Consider the following 21,685-nt stretch of genomic DNA (forward strand, 5'->3'; position numbering starts at 1 on the left):
CTTATCCCCAAAACTCCAGGATACTTATAATGTCTGGTAAATAATAGAAGTTAAATAACTTTGAAAGGATGAAGGGTCAGCAAGACTTAACTTTGCTTGTGGCAAAAAGGAAAGGAAATAGATAAGAAATATATAAGGACCTAGTAATTCAGGAACTTCAATTTATCGTTTACATAGTATAAATCCATTCTTGTGGATTTTAAGATTTTGAGCCAAAACTACCCAGAAGATGAAACAATGTTTTGTCATCATTTACCCACCAGATTTTTAAAAATGCATAAATAATACATGTTCATTGTAGAAAAATTCAGACCATGTAAAAGAGGCAAAAAAGAAAATGAAAACCTCTCTATTTCCATTATTCAGAGATAGCTACTGCTACATTTTGGTGAACAGCTTTCTAGAATATTTTCCTGTTCATAAGAAGTATATTATTATTATATGTGGGCCTAAGTAAAGTTGAAATGGTACCATAGAAACAAATACTTATTTAAGAAGCAAAGATTTTCTTCCCTTGCAAGTGAACCTGGTACCAATGAATGTTAGCTGCTATTGTTTTATTACAGTTATTATTAATGATGTCATTACTTGATTATAACAAAATATTAAATGCTTATTATGCATATGTGCTCCATTGCTTAGTTGTGTCAGACTCTTTGTGACCCCATGGACGATAGCCCGTCAGGCTCCTCTGTCCATGGAATTTTCCAGGCAAGAATGCTGGAGTGGGTTGCCATTTCCTCCTCCAGGATATCTTCCCAACCCAGGGATCAAACCTGCGTCTCCTGCTTTGACAGGGAGATTCTTTACCACTGAGCCACCTGGGAAGCCCTCAAAAGCTTATAATAAATATGAATTATTTTTATAAGGTTTTTTGGGCCTCAGGTTGTTGTTTGGGAAGTCTAAGAATACTCAGATTGTATTTTTTTCTTTTGTTTGGTTACAGAATTCTTCAGAGAGTCATAGTTGTGCCAGAAGCCTTTTAATGGCAGATAGAATGCAAATAGTTGTGATTCTGTCTGAGTTTTTTAATTCCACATGGCAGAAGGCAAATTGTGCAAGTAAGTAACTCTTTCATTTTTGAAGTTGTATTTCAATATTATAGATGTCAGATTTTACTTTAGTGAATTTTGAACTCTGAAAATTTTGAATACTCTTTATTACTAAGTTTAAATGAATTGCGATTAGCATGGTTTATTAGTGAGAACATCTTGGGCAAATACTGAAAGGCAACAAAGTGTAGCAGTTAACAGTGAGCTTTGCAATCAGATCTGAATTTTGTTCTAAGCTCTGTGACTTATTCTAACTTAATCTACTACTGTCAGACCTTGAGCATATAATTTTGCCTCTTGGGGCTTCAGTTTCCTCACCTGGAAATTCATGGTAATATTGGAACCTACTTTACCTGATAGTTTTGAAGAGTAAATGAAATAAATTGCATACAGCTCTTAGGTCAGTACCTGGCATATAGTTACTGTCCACAGAATGTTAACTGCTTAATAATTATGTTTATAATAATCTGTCAAATGGTGGTAGGGGGAGGTGGTAACATCAGTTCTACCAGGTTTGTGGGCTTATATGTATTTGTATAATGAAATGAGATTTATTTTCAGGCATTCTTTGGAAACATTAAAGTTATTATTTCAATTCATAAGTGTTTTGAAAACCAACTATGTATTAGGAAATTCTTGTTTTCCATACCTTATAATTTAGTGAAGAAGAAAATTAGAGTTACAATATAACCTACTGCTGCTGCTGCTAAGTTGCTTCAGTCGTGTCCAACTCTGTGCAACCCCATAGATGGCAGCCCACCAGGCTCCCCCGTCCCTGGGATTCTCCAGGCAAGAGTACTGGAGTGGGTGGTGACAATAAATGCTACAAAAACATCATAGAGTCCTTGGGGAAATTGAAAAAAATCAGATTGACAAGAATTTGAAGTGACTTCCGGGAGGAGGTACCTTTTGATCCTACACCTTTACGACTGGACATGATTTCAGTAAGTAGAGACAAGAGGAAGGACACTGCAGATAGGGAGGCATCCTGAACAAAGGCACAGAGATATAAAACAGTAATAGACATTACAGGATGCTGGAAGCACAGTGGGAGATGAACTTGGAAAAGGACTTTGACCTATATAGTAGTTTATCACTTTTGCCAACATTTTTCATCCTGCTTAGAGCATCAGCATAGTACTATGAAATGGTCATATACTATAGTATCTTGGGAGCTTACAATACATATGGAATATTAAAGTCAGTGAGGACTATAGGTTAAAAATCTTTTCAAATATCACTTAACCTAGCACTTTTTGAATGTTTTTAAACTGTAAAAATCCTTTTTTTTTTTTTTTTTCCCCTGTGGAACCCCACTGGAAGGGAGAGACCAGTGAGGAAATTATTACAAAGGTTTAGGCAAGAGGCAAAGAAAATGTGAAGTAGGGCATGGGCTGTAAAAATAGGACAGGATGAATTAAAAATCTGTGTACCTGTAAGTCATTAAGGAGTTTAACTTTTTTAAGGACTTTGTCTTTTTGTTATAGTTCATATGAAGATGGAAAAAAGACTCACTGCTCAGTTTCTTTCCTTTGTAGTATACCGTGGATATTTGATATTAACTCTTTTCATTTTGTTTCTATTCAAATTTTCTAGTAATTTGAACAGAGGCTTGTCTGACAGCTAACTTTTTTTTTTTAAGGCAAATATTTACTTTTTGGAGTAAAACTTTTTAGTATAAATATGATTGAACAGTTTGTTTAACATAAACAGAAGAGCTGTTTTTAAGTATTATTAAGCCCTTCACAAAAATCCACTGATAGATGAAGTGAGTGAGGTGAAAGTCCCTCAGTTGTGTCCAACTCTTTGCCATGGAATTCTCTAGGCCAGAATACTGGAATGGCTAGACTTTTAATTCTTCAGGGAATCTTCCCAACCCAGGGATCAAACCCAGGTCTCCTGCATTGCAGGCAGATTCTTTTCCAGCTGAGCCACAAGGGAAGCTCAAGAACACTGGAGTGGGTAGCCTATCCCTTCTCCAACAGAGCTTCCTGACACAGGAATCAAATTGGGGTCTCCTGCATTGTAGGTAGATTCTTTACCAACTGAATTAAAAAATATGTTAATTGCAAATAATTTAAAATCAGTTCATTAGAATAAATATATATGTTGGGGTTCACTTCTTTTGACTGATGTTGTTGTTCAGTTGCTAAGTCATCTCTGACTCTTTGTGACCCCATGAACTGCAGCATGCCAGACTTCCCTGTTCTTTACCATTTCCCGGAGTTTGCTCAACTCATGTTCACTGAGTCAGTGATGCCATCCAACCATCTCATCCTCTGTCACCCCCTTCTCCTCTTGCCCTCAATCTTTCCCAACATCAGGGTCTTTTCCAATTAGTTGGCTCCTTGTGTCAGGTGGCCAAAGTATTGGAGCTTCAGCATCAGTCCTTCCAATGAATGTTCAGAGTTGATTTCCTTTAAGATTAGCTGGTTTGATCTCCTTGCTGTCCAAGAGACTCAGAAGAGTCTTCTCCAGCACCACAGTTCAAAAGTATCAATTTTTTGGCGCTCAGCCTTCTTTCTAGTCCAGCTCTTACATTTGTATATGACTACTAGAAAAACCATAGCTTTGACTATATGGACCTTGGTTGGCAAAGTGATGTCTCTGCTTTTTAATATGCTGTCTAGGTTTGTCATAGCTCTCTTTCCAAGGAGCAAGTGTCTTTTAATCTCATGGCTGCAGCCACTGTCTGTAAGATTTTGGAGCCCAAGAAAATAAAATCTGATAGTGTTTCCACTTTTTCCCCATCTATTTGTTATGAAGTGATAGGACTGGATGCCATGATCTTAGTTTTTTGAATGTTGAGTTTTAAGCCAACTTTTTCACTCTTTTCTTTCACCTTCATCAAGAGACTCTTTAGTTCCTTTTCACTTTCTGCAGTTAAAGTGGTATCATCTGCATATCTGAGATTGTTAATATTTCTCCCAGAAATCTTGATTCCAGTTTGTGAGTCATCCCAGAATTTTGCATTATATACTCTGCATACAAGTTAAATAAGCAGGGTAACAATATACAGCCTTGATGTACTCCTTTCCCGATTTTGAAGCCATCCATTGTTTCATGTCCAGTTCTATCTGTTGCTTCTTGTCCTGCATACAGGCTTCTCAGGAGACAGGTAAGGTGGTCTGATATTCCCATTTCTTTAAAAATTTGACCTGATGTTACTTAATTTATATATGTGAGAGGTAAAGCATCTTTTCTTTAAAAGGTATTTTGTAATGAATTTACCAATTCAAAGAACCTTTCTTCTCTAGTTATTTTCTAAAAAAGGAAAAAAAAATATTTTGTTGCATATTTACTCAGTATGGCAGATATAAAACTCTTTAGAATAAAAAATTCTTAGGGTGCCTTTGTTTGCTTTTGTTTTTCTGTGAGGCATCCTATCTTGAAAATATTCCTTGACTGAACTTCTGAAGAAAAAATGAAATGTTTACTCCCTAATTAAAATTAATTTGCCCAAAATGTTTGGCCAAGCAGGGTGCAGAGAAGTATGACTTTCTTTTGGAGAATTATATAGTTAGGTGGGCAGGAAAGAAAGAAAGACTTAGTTTTCATTCTACTTATATTTGTATCCTTTGGATTATATACCATGTGCATTTAATACATAGTCAAAAATACATAAAATTAAAAAAAAAACTTGACAGATTGTCCAAGTCTGCTCTGATTATTTGTATGTTAGATGTAATTAGAAAGATTTTCTTTTCCCAGATTATACATCCATTAAAATTGTCTTCCATTTGTTGTTTCACATTTTAAAATTTATCGTAGTTTATATTCTATATTTTATATGGAAATAAAATAGTTTTATAAATTTGTACTCAGCAGTTTTCCCTTGGGCATTCATTCTAAAATAATTATCTTACCTAGAAATGAATAATCTCTACCAAATTACCTGGAAACACTTCTAATTATGTTCTCTGAAATCTGCTTAATAAAGATATTATGAACATTTTCTGAACACTTTAAAGAATTGTTCAAAAAACTTTGTAATTTTCACCAAAATTTAATAAGGCATTGTTACTTGAGCAACATAGGGTTTTCTTACAAAGTAGTGAGAAAAGAAATTTGGAGAAAGGGAAAAATGAGCTAAAGAAAGTGAGTAATAAGTCAGCAGTTATATAATATTTCTCAATTTCATAACACTTGGCTCATTTGAACTTCACAGTAAGCCTTGTGAGGTAGAATGAAGGCTCAGAGAGTATAAGGGAATTACAGATCAAGAGTGTGGAACTAAAATCAAAAGGCTTTAAGAAAAGACTGTATTCATGAGTTAAGGCCTAATTTTGTTTTTAAAGTGCTATTTGATAAATTCATTGCACAGTCTCCATTTTAAGAAATATAGATACATTTTAGCCCTACAAAGTTTAATGTTTATGCTGTATACGTGTTTGATATTATAGAAAACCTAATCTCTTACTAAAAGTATAAATATAAAATATTCTTTTTTTTCTATCAGTGCTACATAAAATTAAAAGTAGATAATATGAAAAAAAGCCTTCAGTAAAGCTGCACATTTTCTAATGTTAGTCCTCAGCGATGATCAGGAATCAGTCTTCAGGTTCTGAGACAATCACATCTTTAACAACCAGATCTATTAAACCACTGATTTCGTGAGATCCTCACTCTTTTATTTTCTTTATAAATGACGCTATAGGCGTGTGTGTGTGTGTGTGTGTGTGTGTGTGTGTGTGTGTGTGTGTGTGTCTCTACCCCATGGACTGTAGCCCACCAGGCAAGAATACCAGATCAGGGTGCCATTCCCTTCTCCAGGCGATCTTGTGGACTTAGGGATCAAACCCGCATTTCTTGTGTCTCCTGCACTGGCAGCAGAATCTTTACCACTAGTGCCACCTGGGAAGCCCCAGGCTTCTGTTTACCTTGTACTTACAATCTGTTTATTACCTATTCAGTCATTGTTTTAAATCTTTGGCCTTTAGAAATAGGTAAAAGAACAAATACAAAGAATATTTACTCTTTTAATAAAATGGAAGAAAGCAGTCATGTCACACTATAATTTTAAATGAATTTGTGTCTGATCAGAAGTTTGCCTAGGATGTTGTCATTTTGTACTGTAGAAGACCAAATGTGCTGTCCCAAAATAAGCCTCTTTGGTGTGAGGGTTATTTCAAGCTTATTATTTTGAGAAACAGTAGACATGGGAGAAGCTCTGAAAACAGAGTAGAAATAACCATTTTGTTTAGAAATTTATATTTATAAAGGAAATCTCTGTTTATAAGAGTGTCTCCATTTCTGCACCAGGAAGAAAACGATGACTTAAATCACAAGAAAATCTTGTAAATGGAGAAAGCAGGGACATAAATCTGCATAACCTTGTACTTGCTTACATTACTTTTTCTAGTCACTTCACCACTGACCTCCTCTACACTCATCTTTCTTTGTTTTTAACTGAAGATTATATTCAAGCCTAAATTCTAAACTACCTCTTTGAGTTACTCAATTTCCTTTTGTATCTTCCATATATATGTGAGATATACAAGTTAACAAGTTTGTTTTTCTCCTACTGATCTGACTTTTGTTAGATCTCTTTTGTCCCAGGAGAATCCCAGGGACGGCGGAGCCTGGTGGGCTGCCGTCTATGGGGTTGCACAGAGTCGGACACGACTGACGCGACTTAGCGGCCGCAGCAGCAGCAGCTGAGAACTTAGAAGGATAGAGGAAAAATTACTTTTCCTCCCCTACAGTATATACATAAAAAGCACCATATAAATATTCAAAAATCTAGATTATTTGCCTTTTTATTTAAACACAAAACACTGGTCAGTTTTCTCAGAGTTTGTATAAAATTGTTAAATACAAGCTGTGATCCCTTTTATCTCAGTTAACTTGGTGTGGTGATCTAGTTATTAAATTTACAAATATAGAGCTGATAAGTGATGCCAGCAATAGAGACCTTTAGTGGTAACTAATCTGGAGTCTGTTCCGTCTGGCATCTAAAAGATAAAATGGGAAGAAAAAAATTACAAAGGAAGAACAAAAATTACTGATATGTTTTTAAAACTTGCTTTTAACTGAAACTTAAACCAACATGTGATCCATTTTGTAGGCATGTATCTTCTGATATAAAATGACTATTCCTTTTTCATTTTCTATGCTAAGAAAATGTAAAACTATAATTATATAGTTTAAAGACCTTTTAAAGTTAATTTAAGGGGGTGTTAGGGTTTTTAAAAATAACTATTAAAAATATAAACATGTAAAAGTATAAAAGCTAAAATATTGTTTAAAAGAATATTTTTAAAATTAATACATCACCAAAATTCACCTTTCCTTCTATTTGACCTAGCTTGGGTTAGTACCTAGTCTTTGCCATTATTACTTGATGAAAGGAAGGCTAGAAACTCAATAAAAGAGAGTGCCATTCTAAAACAGCATTGTTAATCTTCCGTTGTTGTTTTTGTTCAGTCATTAAGTCATGTCTGTCTCTTTGTGACCCCATGAACTGCAGCACGCTTTGCTTCCCTGTCCTATACTTATATACTCTGCATATAAGTTAAATAGCAGGGTGACAATATACAGCCTTGATGAACTCCTTTTCCTATTTGGAACCAGTCTGTTGTTCCATGTCCAGTTCTAACTGTTGCTTCCTGACCTGCATATAGGTTTCTCAAGAGGCAGGTCAGGTGGTCTGGTATTCCCATCTCTTTCAGGATTTTCCACAGTTTATTGTGATCCACACGGTCAAAGGCTTTGGCATAGTCAATAAAGCAGAAATAGATGTTTTTCTGGAACTCTCTTGCTTTTTCCGTGATCCAGCAGATGTTGGCAATTCGATCTCTGGTTCCTCTACCTTTTCTAAAACCAGCTTGAACATCTGGAAGTTCACAGTTCACGTACTGCTGAAGCTTGGCTTGGAGAGTTTTGAGCATTACTTTACTAGCATGTGAGATGAGTGCAATTGTGCGGTAGTTTAAGCATTCTTTGGCATTGCCTTTCTTTGGAATTGGAATGAAAACTGACCTTTTCCAGTCCTGTGGCCACTGCTGAGTTTTCCAAATTTGCTGGCATACTGAGTGCAGCACTTTTCACAGCATCATCTTTCAGGATTTGAAATAGTTCAACTGAAATTCCATCACCTCCACTAGCTTTGTTCATGGTGATGCTTTCTAAGACCCACTTCACTTCACATTCCAGGATGTCTGGCTCTAAGTGAGTGATCACAACATTGTGATTATCTGGGTCATAAAGATCTTTTTTGTACAGTTCTGTGTATTCTTGCCACCTCTTTTTAATATCTTCTGCTTCTGTTAGGTCCATACCATTTCTGTCCTTTATCGAGCCCATCTTTGCATGAAATGTTCCCTTGGTGTCTCTAATTTTCTTGAAGAGAACTCTAGTCTTTCCCATTCTATTGTTTTCCTCTATTTCTTTGCATTGATCGCTAAGGAAGGCTTTCTTATCTCTTTTTGCTATTCTTTGGAATTCTCTCTGCGTTCAGATGCTTATATCTTTCCTTTTCTCCTTTGCTTTTCGTTTCTTTTCTTTTCACAGCTATTTGTAAGGCCTCCCCAGACAGCCATTTTGCTTTTTTGCATTTCTTTTCCGTGGGGATGGTCTTGATCCCTGTCTCCTGTACAATGTCATGAACCTCTGTCCATAGTGCATCAGGCACTCTGTCAGATCTAGGCCCTTAAATCTATTTCTCACTTCCACTGTATAATCATAAGGGATTTGATTTAGGTCACACCTGAATGGTCTAGTGGTTTTCTTTACTTTCTTCAATTTAAGTCTGAATTTGGCAATAAGGAGCTCATAATCTGAGCCACAGTCAGCTCCCTGTCTTGTTTTTGCTGACTGTATAGAGCTTCTCCATCTTTGGCTGCAAAGAATATAATCAATCTGATTTCGGTGTTGACCATCTGGTGATGTCTATGTGTAGAAGCCCATAGTTGACTATATATGCAGGAATTTATTTCTGGACTCCCCATTCTGTTCGATTGGTCTGCTTTCCCCTGATAGGAGAAAATCTTCCCTAGTTGATGAAACTCCTGGAGAAGAGATTTATGACAATGAGTTTCTTTTGGAAGCTCTGTCTTCGGGAATTCATAGAAAGCTTATCACTGCATTGGCTATTTGCCAAGTGCCTTCAGCTCAAAATAATCCTTACAGCAGATAAGCCTATTCTGCCATAAGATAAGCGTATTCTGCCACTCTTCACTTTTTGTCTTGATTCTTTAAAAAGCAATAATAAATCTTAATAGTTCATCAAGGTTCCATCCCTGGTCCAGGAAGATGCCGCATGCTTCGGAGCAGCTAAGCCTGAGCACCACAACTCCTAAAGCCTGTGTGCCCTAGAGGCCATGCTCCGAAGTCAATTAATTGGAACCCATCTTTCCCATATTTTAGCCAAATGGTAGCATACTAAGCATTAGACTCACATTTATATCTTATAACTTTAGATATCCTATTTTCATACTTGTTAAGCTTAACTGTGTTGTTTAGGTTAAAAGTTGCTGTAGTTTAATGCTATACTTTCAGAAGCTTACCCTATTTTTCAGAAATTGGTGATTGTCTCTGTTTTTCTCTATAAAACTAGTTTTGAAAAACAGCAGAGATCATTATACAAACTCCTAATAGATGTCAAATTCTTTTATCTAAAGATGCATACATAATTCCTGTTATGATATTTAGTAGGTTTCTATGTAAGGTCTTAACTTGAACCCTTAACACCTTTAAGAATGCCTCTTGAGCTGATGCCTGAGCCCTCACTGAGCTAGAAACTATGCTAATCTGTCCTTGATGAGGCTGCATTGATTATCTGAGATGAGGAAAATTCATAACGATCACTTCACTTATAGTGCTTATAGGAAGCTTTATTATTACTAATATTTCTTAACTTACTAATTTCTAAACTATATAGCTTCTCACTGCTTGTAACCTTATGTTCCCAATTCTTACAAAGGAATAAAAGGAATTTCACTGGAGTTCCTTTGTTTTAGATCAGAAAGTCAGAGATCTTTAATAATGAAGACATTTTTAATCTCATTATGTAACTGAACTCCTTTGTGCTTTATAATATCACTAATGATCACTGAAAGTTTTTGATAGTGGTGCATTAATGTTGTACTTAATAAGATGACCAGTCTATATTAGCTTTTAGTTTTCAAATTATTTCAAATGAAAAGGAATGGCTGTTAGTAAAATAAGAGGAATTAAGTTCTTTGTTGTTCAGAGAAGCTTCTTTTTTTTAATTATTTTTTCTTTTGTTTTTGTTTTTCATCATTCTCTAAATTACCTTTTTATAAAGAAATTACTTCAGTTACATATTTTATATAGGAGAAATTGCCGTTGTGCTCTCATATTCATGCTTTAGACTACTTTTATATGGCAATACAGGGGTATACACCCACCCCCGATATCACACATGTCCATTGTCATGACATGACTCATTATATAGAGATGTATAATTGTTGTAGGTGAAGTTTTATTCCCTCTACCTCCCTACAAAATGTCAACTACAAAAGTTGTAAACCACTTCAATCTTATTAGTCCATATACTAATATTATGCACATTTGTAACTGTTTTTATTTATATATACTCTACCTCATGTGTAAAAAGATTCAAGGCTACTTTGTGATGATGTTAAATCAGGATTAAGAGAGGCTTATGTTGTTATTTTTTTTAAGAATTTAGTGTATAAACTTTTTGAAAGCCAATTGAGTTACATTTTTAAATAGTAAAGAAAAGATGGTATAATTGAGATAAACTTAATTAAGAGCTTGATAAGTATATTTTGTATTTTAATAACTTAGTAACTTGATGTATGATCCTCAGTATATCATCTTATTTCTCTGGCTGTTTCCTAATTTGTGAAGTGATCCCTCAGATTTTCAAATGATAAGGTGAGCGGTCAGAACAGGACTTACACACGTGAGAAGATAAAGCTGCAGAGAATGTAGAGTTCATCCGCAGGGCCCCAGGTACAGACCAGGTCCTACACTATTGGCCCATGTGAGCGGGTGAATGGAGCGGGATTCCAACTCAGCTTCTGGAGGCAGAAGCACTCTTTTGTAAACTACCCAAAGGCAATGTCTTTTTCCAGTTTGCATAAAGGAGTCTTAATGTACTAGTTGCCTTGTTCACCAGTTTTAGGCTTCGTCTCAGTTGCCAGCACTGAGCAGTTGATAGCAACTGCCTGAATCCCTGCATGGTGTAAAAATCTATGGGGAAATCTATGGGTGGTGGATGGAGGAGTAGAGGCGTGTATTTATTAATTACCCGTATTAAACTTTAATTGTTAAGTGTGTAGATGTGAATGTTTTGTGTTTGTGGTGTTTGAAAGTGCAGGCTTAGGAATCAGACTAAGTAGCAACTCCTGGTTTTTATTTATCAGTCGTGACCTTGGCAACTTCCTTAATTCCTCTCAGCCTCTGTTCCTTAATTAAAAAGTGGAAATAATAATAGTTCTTGCCTCATGGCTTCCCTGGTGGCTCAGTGATAAAGAATCCACCTGAAATGCAGGAGACTGCCTGCAATGATGTGAGTTTGATCCCTGACTTGGGAACATTCCCTGGAAAAGGAAATGGCAACCCACTGCGGTGTTCTCACCTGAGAAATCCCATGGACAGAGGAGCCTGGCAGGCTATAGTCTATGGAGTTGCAATAGTTGGACATGACTTGGCAACTAAACCAGCACCACCATCTTTCCTTATAAGATTGTTGTAAGAATTGAGTGAATGTGTTTAAAGTACAGGCATGGCACTTGGAATAGCAACTACTCAGTTAACATTAGCTTTCATTGTAGTGATTGTTGTTTGTAATAGTGAATACACTGCATAGTGTGTTTTATCCTAATGTCTGCTCAAGGGGAGGGAAAATTTTTTCTTTACTTTACCCATTGTAGGTTCTTTGATGGGAACTCTTTAATTAGACTGGCCAAAGATGGAGTAACAAGAAAAAAACAAACAGAAGTTTATTAACATGTGCACTGCACATGTACACGTGGGAGCACCCAGTGATGAGGAACTCAAAGGGATGGTTAGAATTTGGGTTTAGATATCATCTTAGGCTAATCTGAGGAAAGGGATTTTGGCCTTCTGGATGTAGGAGGCAAGTTATGGGGAAGTGACCAGCAAAGTATGATAAACAGGATTGCTTAGTAAGATTTGTTATGTAGATTTAAGTTAGAGCCTTCTCCATTGGGAAGAGTTAGTTGTTATGAGTTCTCCTTTCTCTGGAGAGGAAGACATCTTTACAAATGGAAATTTCCTTTACAAGTGTAAGTTTTATTTACAAAATAAAAACTTGAACCCTGTTTTTAGTTTTTCCTGAATCTATTGGTTCTTAAAGTCCTTTAGCTCAGAATAATCCATATGCCAAAAAGGCATATTTTGAGTTGGCATATTCTAGTACTCTTCACTGCTTATTCAGTCTGTCTCTTATCCATTGATTTCTTTTTGTTTGCATTGCCACTTTTCTCCTGGATAGTTGCAACAGCCTTCTATCCTGTCTCTCCACTCCCAGTTGAAAGATAATAATAAATGGCCCTGAGTGTGTATAATGTACAGCTGTCAGTTGACTTGAAGAGGAACAAGAGTATGGTTGAGTACTAGAGAATAGAAAATATTTTAATATCTCTTGTGGAATAATTGGCAGGGCACCTACAAGGATTGTTTTGTGACTCTGACATTAGTTTGAATTGAGTCCCCTCATTATAACTTCAGAATTTTCTGTAGTAGCGTTCTACAACTACAGTTGGGAATAGAGAAAAGTTGTGTGCGCACTCAGTCACTCAGTTGTGTCTGACTCTTTGTGACCCCGTGGACTGTAGCCACTGGCTCCTCTGTCCATAGAATTTTCCAGGCAAGAATACTGGAGTGGGTTGTCATTTCTCACTCTGGAGGATCTTCCCAACCCAGGCTTCTGTATTGGCAGGCAGATTCTTTACCACTGCACCACCTGGGAAGATAATGAAGGCTTAAAATATTAATTCTTGTGGTTATGTGGAACGTAAAGACGACAAGGATTCTAGGAGAGTGAGATTGAAATGGCTGACCATGAGTCCTAGGATGTGATGTCAGGCACTTGAACCTAGATCCCAGAGAGTAATCTGAGAACACAGGGAGATAAGGAGTAAGCACAAACTGAGGATAAGGAATAGGTTCATCCAAGGAGGGGCAATAGATAAATACATTGTGCTTTGTATATGCATATAAAATAATTCAAAGGATTTAATTTGAGCTAATTCAGAAAATGAAGATCATGACATCTGGTCCCATCACTTCATGGGAAATAGATGGGGAAACAGTGGAAACAGTGTCAGACTTTATTTTGGGGGGCTCCAATATCACTGCAGATGGTGACTGCAGCCATGAAATTAAAAGACGCTTACTCCTTGGAAGAAAAGTTATGACCAACCTAGATAGCATATTCAAAAGCAGAGACATTACCTTGCTGACTAAGGTCCAAATAGTCAAGGCTATGGTTTTCCCTGTGGTCGTGTATGGATGTGAGAGTTGGACTGTGAAGAAAGCTGAGCGCCGAAGCATTGATGCTTTTGAACTGTGGTGTTGGAGAAGACTCTTGAGAGTCCCTTGGATTGCAAGGAGATCCAACCAATCCATTCTGAAGGAGATCAAACCTGGGATTTCTTTGGAAGGAATGACGCTAAAGCTGAAACTCCAGGACTTTGGCCACCTCATGCGAAGAGTTGACTCATTGGAAAAGACTCTGATGCTGGGAGGGATTGCGGCAGGAGGAGAAGGGGACGACAGAGGATGAGATGGCTGGATGGGATCACTGACTCGATGGACATGAGTCTGAGTGAACTCCGGGAGTTGGTGATGGACAGGGAGGCCTGGCGTGCTGTGATTCATGGGGTCGCAAAGAGTCGGACATGACTGAGCGACTGAACTGAACTGAACTGAATACGATGTGAGAGTAGCAAGTTGCAGAGGAATATCATTTATGTGAGATTTTTAGAAACTTATGAAACAATTGTATTTATTTCCAGATGTTACTTGTAAATCCCTGTGTGAGTATTTTATGCAAAATTATCACCAGCTTGTTTCTCTGGTCTCCCAACTCATAATAGATTAGAAAGAGCAGATTTTTAAAAATTACCCTCTTTGATGCAATAACTGACCTACTAGTGGAGATGGAAGAGACCCAGAACTACTAAATTTAACACAGAAAAGGATCAAAAAGCATATACATTTAGCTGAAATTAATGCAGATAAATGGTCTTATGCCTGAAGTACTCCTATTAAGGCAGCCTTTGATAACTGATATTCATGATTAAGACTTTGCACTGTCAAAAATCAATTTCAATTTTATTTGATATACTGTTTTTACAAAGAGAGGAGAGTATGTGATTAAGATTTTCATGAAAATGGTTATGATGTTAACAAAAATATTTCAGAAACTAAAAGGGGTAAATTTCATGTATTTGGCTGCTGCTACTGCTAAGTCACTTCAGTTGTGTCCAACTCTGTGTGACCCCATAGATGGCAGCCCACCAGGCTCCCCCTTCCCTGGGGTTCTCCAGGCAAGAACACTGGAGTGGGTTGCCATTTCCTTCTCCAGTGCATGAAAGTGAAAAGTGAAAGTGAAGTTGCTCAGTCGTGTCCGACCCTTAGCATGGACTGCAACCTACCAGGCTCCTCTGTCCATGGGATTTTCCAGGCAAGAGTACTGGAGTGGGGTGCCATTGCCTTCTCCCATGTATTTGGAAAATTCTCTTAACGTGTGAAGACACTTCATGCTTGTTTGAACAGAGGTTTACAACAGTGCAAAACGGAAGGTAACAGCTTAACAGATAAATGACTGTATATAATTACTGCTTGAGTTATATCAATATGCCTTTTTGGTTTCTTGACAGATTGTTTAACGAACAAAAGTGAAGAATTATCAAATAGCACAGTATACTTCCTCAACCAATTTAATCACACCTTGACCTGCTTTGAGAATAACCTTCAGGTATTTTTATATATGATACTTGAATTAAAATGCTGTTTTGTCCAAATGAATGATAAATAATTCCAGTTTTTATAGCACTACTTGTTGATATTTATCTACACATGCATTGTAGAGGTAGACCTGGATTTCTGCTAAATCCTTCTATTACTAGCTCTTGGGCAAATCAACAAAACTTCAGTTTTTTAATTTGTAAGGTGGGAATAGTAAGATCTCCCCTGACTACCTTCCAGTGTTTTGTAGTCAGGATCCAATGAGTTAATGAGTATGAACATATTAACTGAAGCATGTGATTGTTTAATTGAAACACAATGTTGTTCTGTCTGACAGTAATTTACTTTGACTTTGTTTATGCAATAATGTATTTTGCAGTTCAGTATGATTGTCTATAAGAAGCTTATTCTCTGCCTCAATGTTTGCTTAAATAAATTTTACCTACTTTAAAAGACTCTGTTTAGTAATGTAACTTTGAGTTTTGAAGTATAATATAAAAGGTAGCCTTTAAGAAACCAAGTTATTGGGTTTTGTTTTCTCCACCTCTGACCTTTGAATGTTAGTATTAGAGCTTTCCTGGTGGTGGTGAAGGGAGAAACTGGAGTTCTGATAAAGTCCTAATTTTGAAACTTGCTTTTAATCAAGTAAGTAATCTACAAAAATAGTTATAAACATGTTTAAGATATAGGTATGTATGATTATCTCTTTAATAAATGTGATAACAGAATTATGAATTTCCCTGAGTATAGTAAAAAACATTTATTAGAGGAACATATAGTAGATAAATATTTCCCAAAATATGTTCTGCAAGCATTTAATAGCATTTAATAGCACTAAAAAAGGTTTAGTGTTAATAAAGGTAAGAAATGCTTTACTACAGGACTGCAGAGCTTCAGTGGACAAATGTACATTATGTAAAACTTCAAATGGTAATTATTGTACACAGCATTTACCAAACCTATTTGGGAGCTCTTTGGTTTTAGAAACCAAACAACGCTAGTTCTGATACATGTACTTTAGGGAAGCTAGCATTTTTCCTGGGATGTTGGTTGCAAATATTTTTATCCTGGTTTGTTGTTTGTCTTTTTATCATGCTTCTCTTTTTGTTGTGAAGAAAATTTAAATTTTCATGTCATTAGATTTACCAAAATTAATGAGTTAAGGATTTTGCATCACACTAGAAGGCCTTTTCCCACTTTGAGATTATTTAAAAATTTTCTCCTATGATTTCTTCTAGGACCTTCAGGATTTTGTTTTATATATTTAAGCATCATTTATCTATTTGAAATTTACTTCAGTGTAAGATTGAGGCTTAGGGGCTTCCCTGGTGGTTCAAAGGTAAAGAATCCACCTGCCAATGCAGGAGATGAGGGTTCGATCCCTGGATCGGGAAGATGCCCTGGAGAAGGAAATGGCAACCCACTTCAGTATTCTTGCCCAGGAAATTCCATGGACAGAGGAACCTAGTGGGCTACATCCATGAGGTCATAAAGAGCTGGACATGACTTAGTGATTGAGCACACACACGTGTGAGCCTTAGCTCCAACTTTTTATTCTGATGGGTTCTTGACTGTCAAAACAGGATTTACTAAATAAATCCATGAAATGAATTTTAGAACCAAGTTTAAAAAATCAATCATTTTGATATTTTATTATAATTACATTACATTTTAGATTTATCATTTGGGAAAAATTGACATGTTATGATATTGAGCTCTTCTATCTAGGAGTACAGTATATTCAATACTTTCTTTATCAAAATAAAATAGACAACACAAAATTTACCACATTACAGTTTTTTAGTGTAAAGTTAATTGGCATTAAAGTACACTCACATTGTTGTACAACTCCAGCACCATCCATCTCCAGAATGTTTTCATCTTCTCAAACTGAAACTCGGTGCATGTTAAGCAGTAACTCCCCATCTCCTCCTTCTCTAGCCCCTGGCAGCCACTACTATTCTTTATTTTTTAATGTTCTCTAGCACAGTTTTATTTATTTATTTAAATTTCATACAGGCCTTATAGTGGTTCTTAACTTTATTTCAAGGTTGTTTTTAAGAAATATTTATTTGGCTGTGGCGTGTCTTGTTGTATCATGGCTATCTTTAGTTGTGGCACACGGACTCTCTAGTTGTGACATACAAGCTCCAGAGCACGCAGACTCAGTGGTTGTGGCGCACAGGCTTAGTTGTTCTGTGGCATGTGGCATCCTGGTTCCCTGATCAGGGGTCAAACCTGCATCCCCGACATTGCAAGGCACACTGCCAACCACTGGACCACTGGAAAAGTCCCTATTTCAAGGTGGTATTATGTAGTGTTTGGTGCCTCTGGGAATTGTATCTTTTCTTCCCCCACTACAGATTTTAACTAGCTATTTTAAAATGTTTCATTTTGGAATGATTTTAGATTTTTATAAAAGTTACAAAGGTAATACAGAGAATTCCTGTATACCCTTGACCCAGTTTCTTCTAATGTTCACCTTATATTACCATGGTACATTAGTCATAAATAAGAAATGAACATTGGTACATAACTCTTAACTAAATGTTAGGCTTCATTCTGATTTCACCAGTTTTCCTGCTAATTTCCTTTTTCTGTTTCAGGATTCATTCCAGGATAATGCATTGCATTTAGTAATGGTTACTCCTTAAAATTTCTATCATATATGTAGCTACATTTCCTTTCTTACTTTAAATGCTGTACTTATGAGACCTTTTTTCCCTTGAATTTTATTTAGGTTTGTTGAAGGTATGTTTGTATTGATCTTTTTGAAAACCCACAGTTGTCTTTATCAGTTTCTATTTTATTTTTTTTAATGTGTTGATTTATGCTTTTGCACTGATTAATTCCTCCTATATTCCTTTGGTTCTGTCATTTTTCTCGTTCCTTGAATTGAATGGTTGATTGGTTTATTATCGGGGAGAGGTATCAGCTGGAGCTGTAGATTTAAGTCATCAGGTACAGATAGTATCAAGCTTGGAGACTTGGATGTGAGTGTAGATAGAGGTGATAAAGAGGCCTGAGTTCTGGGCACTGCTAGTGTTTTATAGGGTGTGTGTGTGTGTGTGTGTGTGTGGGCAACGCCAGTGTTATATGGGTTGTGTCTTTGCATGTGCATGTCTGTGTGTGTGTGTGTTACAGAGGGGAGGGGAACTAGCTAAAGAGATAGGTGGTAGCAGTGAAGTTGATGGTATTGGCTGTGGCAGTGACTTCTGGCTGAGGCAGGGATGTGGGTTTAAGTTCCACACCAAATCCATCTTATGTCAGTATGTATTTACAGGTAGCTTTTCTGGGAGGCTGGACTGTCTTGGTGGGTGCGGAGACTGCTTTTTGTGGATGGCCTTGCAGGCAGGGTCGGGCTATTTTGCCAGCCCCTCGCATTTCTAGAGGACAGTGGGTGGTTGCAGGGGCTAGAGGGTCACAAGAGACTGTGGTGCCAGCTAGTTTCCCTGGGAATGGTGTGATAGCTGTTGTACAGCCTTCCCATGAGGAGATGTGCATGGCATGCCTTTATAATTTACAGTGCTCTTCAGGGGCCTGGGTTTACTGTCTGTTCTTGAGTCTCTTCAGAAAAGAAATCAGGAGACAGGCACATGCTGAAATCATCATCTTCCAAGAATCCTACTTCCTCATTTGTTTCAGACATCACAGGGCTTTTTTATTGTTTGCTATGTAACCATTTGGGTTGGGAAGATCCTCTAAAAGAGGGCATGCAACCCTCTCCAGTGTTCTTGCCTGGAGAATCCCATGGATGGAGAAGCCTGGCAGATAACAGTCCATGGGGTCGCAAAGAATTAGACATGACTGAGCGACTAAACACAGCAGCACACACATGCCACCATTTAGTCAGTCAGTCTTTATTTGGTGGAGATTTTTGTTTGGTTCAGTATTTTACTGTTACAAACAAGGACAGTCCTTTTGGGGTATCAGTTCAGTTCAGTTACTCAGTCATGTCTGACTCTTTGTGACCCCATGGACTGCAGCATGCCAGGCTTCCCTGTCCCTCACCAACTCCTGGAGCTTGCTCAGACTCATGTCCATTGAGTCAGTGATGTCATCCAACCATCCCATCCTCTGTTGTCCCCTTCTCCTCCTGCCCTTAATCTTTCCCAGTCTTTTCCAGTGAGTTACTTCTTCCCATCAGGTGGCCAAAGTATTGGAGCTTCAGCTTCCTCATCAGTCCTTCCACTGAATATTCAGGACTGATTTCCTTTAGGATGGACTGGTTGGATCTCCTTGCAGTCCAAGAACTCTCAAGAGTCTTCTCCAACACCATAGTTCAAAAGGATTAATTCTTCAGTGCTCAGCTTTCTTTATAGTCCAACTCTCACATCCATACATGACTACTGGAAAAACCATAGCTTTGATCAGACAGACCTTTGTTGGCAAAATAATAATGTCTCTGCTTTTTAATATGCTGTCTAGGTTTGTCATAGCTTTTCTTCCAAGGAGTAACCGTCTTTTAATTTCATGGCTACAATCACCATCTGCAGTGATTTTGGAGCCCAAGAAAATAAAGTCTCATACTGTTTCCACTGTTTCCCCATCTATTTGCCATGAAATAACTGGACTAGATGCCATTGTCTTCAGTTTTTGAATGTTGAGTTTTAAGCCAGCTTTTTCGCTTTCATCAAAAGGCTCTTTAGTTCCTAGTCATTTTCTGCCATAAGGTCATCTGCGTATTGATATTTCTCCTGGCAATCTTGATTCCAGCTTTGTGCTTCATCCAGCCCTCCATTTCACATAATGTACTCTGCATATAGGTTAAGTAAGCAGGTTGACAATATACAGCCTTGATGTATTCCTTTCCCAGTTTGGAACCAGTGTGTTGTTCCATGTCCAGTTCTAACTGTTGCTTCTTGACCTGCATTCAGATTTCGCCCTTGATTCCCAGACTGGCTGGAGCCAGAGGTCTCCAACTCTGCTCTCCCGGCCCCATGTGTCTTTCCGAGGTCCGAGCTGTCCTCTTCCCCCACTTCTTTGGAGAACTGCCTGTCTGGTTTGTGGTCAGCTGCCTCTGCCCAGCACTCGAGCTCAGATAAGCTGCAGTTCCCCCTTTTGGAGTTACTCAGGGCAAAGAAAGACCCATGGACAGATGGACATGACAGCCACAAGGTCCTCAGAGGAGGGCATGCTGGCTTTGGGGTCAGTCATGGTTCTACTTGCCCTTGGCAGGGCTGGTGGTATTATCCATATTTATCTGTCTGGTAAATTCCTAGAAGTGAAATTGCAATGTCAAAAGATATGTACATTTTAAGTTTTAATATAAATGACAAAATTATACTCCTCTGTCAAGGCATTAGGCTCAATTTTTGATTGAACATATTTAGCTAAATGTACGTTCTATGAAAAACAGGCAATGGGCTATTTCTTGTGGCAGAACTGAACAGAGACTGAGTTTCTCTGTCAGATGGTGAGGGTAATGTTGTGGAGGCTCCATCAGCTTGATTTCTTTAACTTTTTTCTTTCATTCCAGTAGTCAGTTAATGTTATTTCTTCAGGCTCCAAGGTAACGAATAAATGGAATAGAAAACAAAAGTGTGAACTGTTTAGCAAACTTGTTCTTGAAATAATAAGTGTTAGTACTAGAAGTGGAAAAGATTAAAATCCACTAACATTATGTCATTACCCATTACCTTCATTTCAGCTTATACAGTTCATTGGTATTAGTCCCTTTTTGTTGACCAGAAAGGCCTGGATTGTAAGCCTTGGGGTAGAGAGGGTTGAGGAAGGAATGTAGTTTAGGTGCCTTTTCCTTATTCATCAATAAAGTCCTCTTTGTCTCAATAAGGTAGACTTCAGTGTTCAAGTTCAGTACAGGCAGGAGCATACTTTATTTGGTGAAAGTAGGATAGATAAGGGCAGATGTATAAATGACAAGATAACTTAGGAAATTTTTGGTATGTAGGTATCATTAATTTGGTGTATGAGCTAGTGTTGTTCTCAGTTAACAGTGGCTAGTGCTGTCGTTTTCAAAATTCAGGGGCAACTAGAAAGTGCCAAACATTTTGCTATGTGTTATACATCAGTCTTTATTCCTTGGGATCTGTAATACAGGTAAGGGTATCCCTATTTTATAGGCGATAAAACCAAGGCTCACAGTGCTTTAGCAACCTTCCCCACATCACAGCTCAGCACTTTAATGCACTCTATTATTTCTTCTAGGAAATGTAATTAAAATTCAATGTTTAGTGTGTGTATTACATGGGTAACGTGTATCACATGTGCCTTTGACATTTTAGGGGAGCACACACAGTCTTCAGTCAAGAAATTACTCGGAAGTATGCAAAAACTGTCATGAAGCATATAAAATTCTGAGTAGTCTGTACAGTGAAATGCAAAAAGTAAATGAACGTGAAAGTAAGGCTGAATTTGGAACACATTTATGCATTGACGTGGAGGATGCAGTAAGTACTTTGCTTGTGAAACAATATATGTTTTGCAGTGTTGAATATGCCTTCTGTGTTATTACTAGAATCTGCATATGCTGTCTTCAACCAGAAATAACTAGTTGCTAAGTAGTAAGTTTTAGAATATCCTGATATGTAAAGCTAAAAGTGGAAATTAATCAGATACTTCATCAGCAAGTTGATAATTTAGTATATTTGGTTCTTTGTATTAAAGTATAGTTGACTTACAATATTATGTTAGTTTCAAGTATACAACATAATGATTTAATATTTTTATTGATTATACTCCAT

General features: G+C 37.2%; 1 protein-coding gene across 2 annotated transcripts in view; it reads left to right on the plus strand.

Moving 5' to 3' along the window:
• The window catches only part of OSTM1 (osteoclastogenesis associated transmembrane protein 1), a 40,179-nt gene that overhangs the window by 6,556 nt on the left and 11,938 nt on the right, over positions 1 to 21,685 (plus strand). For both annotated transcript variants that reach the window (XM_069598198.1, XM_069598199.1), the window contains exons 2-4: positions 947 to 1,061; positions 14,894 to 14,991; positions 21,227 to 21,391. In XM_069598198.1, coding sequence (XP_069454299.1) covers positions 947 to 1,061; positions 14,894 to 14,991; positions 21,227 to 21,391 — 378 coding nt within the window. The remainder of the gene's footprint in view (positions 1 to 946; positions 1,062 to 14,893; positions 14,992 to 21,226; positions 21,392 to 21,685) is intronic.

Source organism: Ovis canadensis, chromosome 8, assembly GCF_042477335.2.
Source record: "Ovis canadensis isolate MfBH-ARS-UI-01 breed Bighorn chromosome 8, ARS-UI_OviCan_v2, whole genome shotgun sequence".
In the NCBI taxonomy this organism is placed as follows: Eukaryota; Metazoa; Chordata; class Mammalia; order Artiodactyla; family Bovidae; genus Ovis; species Ovis canadensis.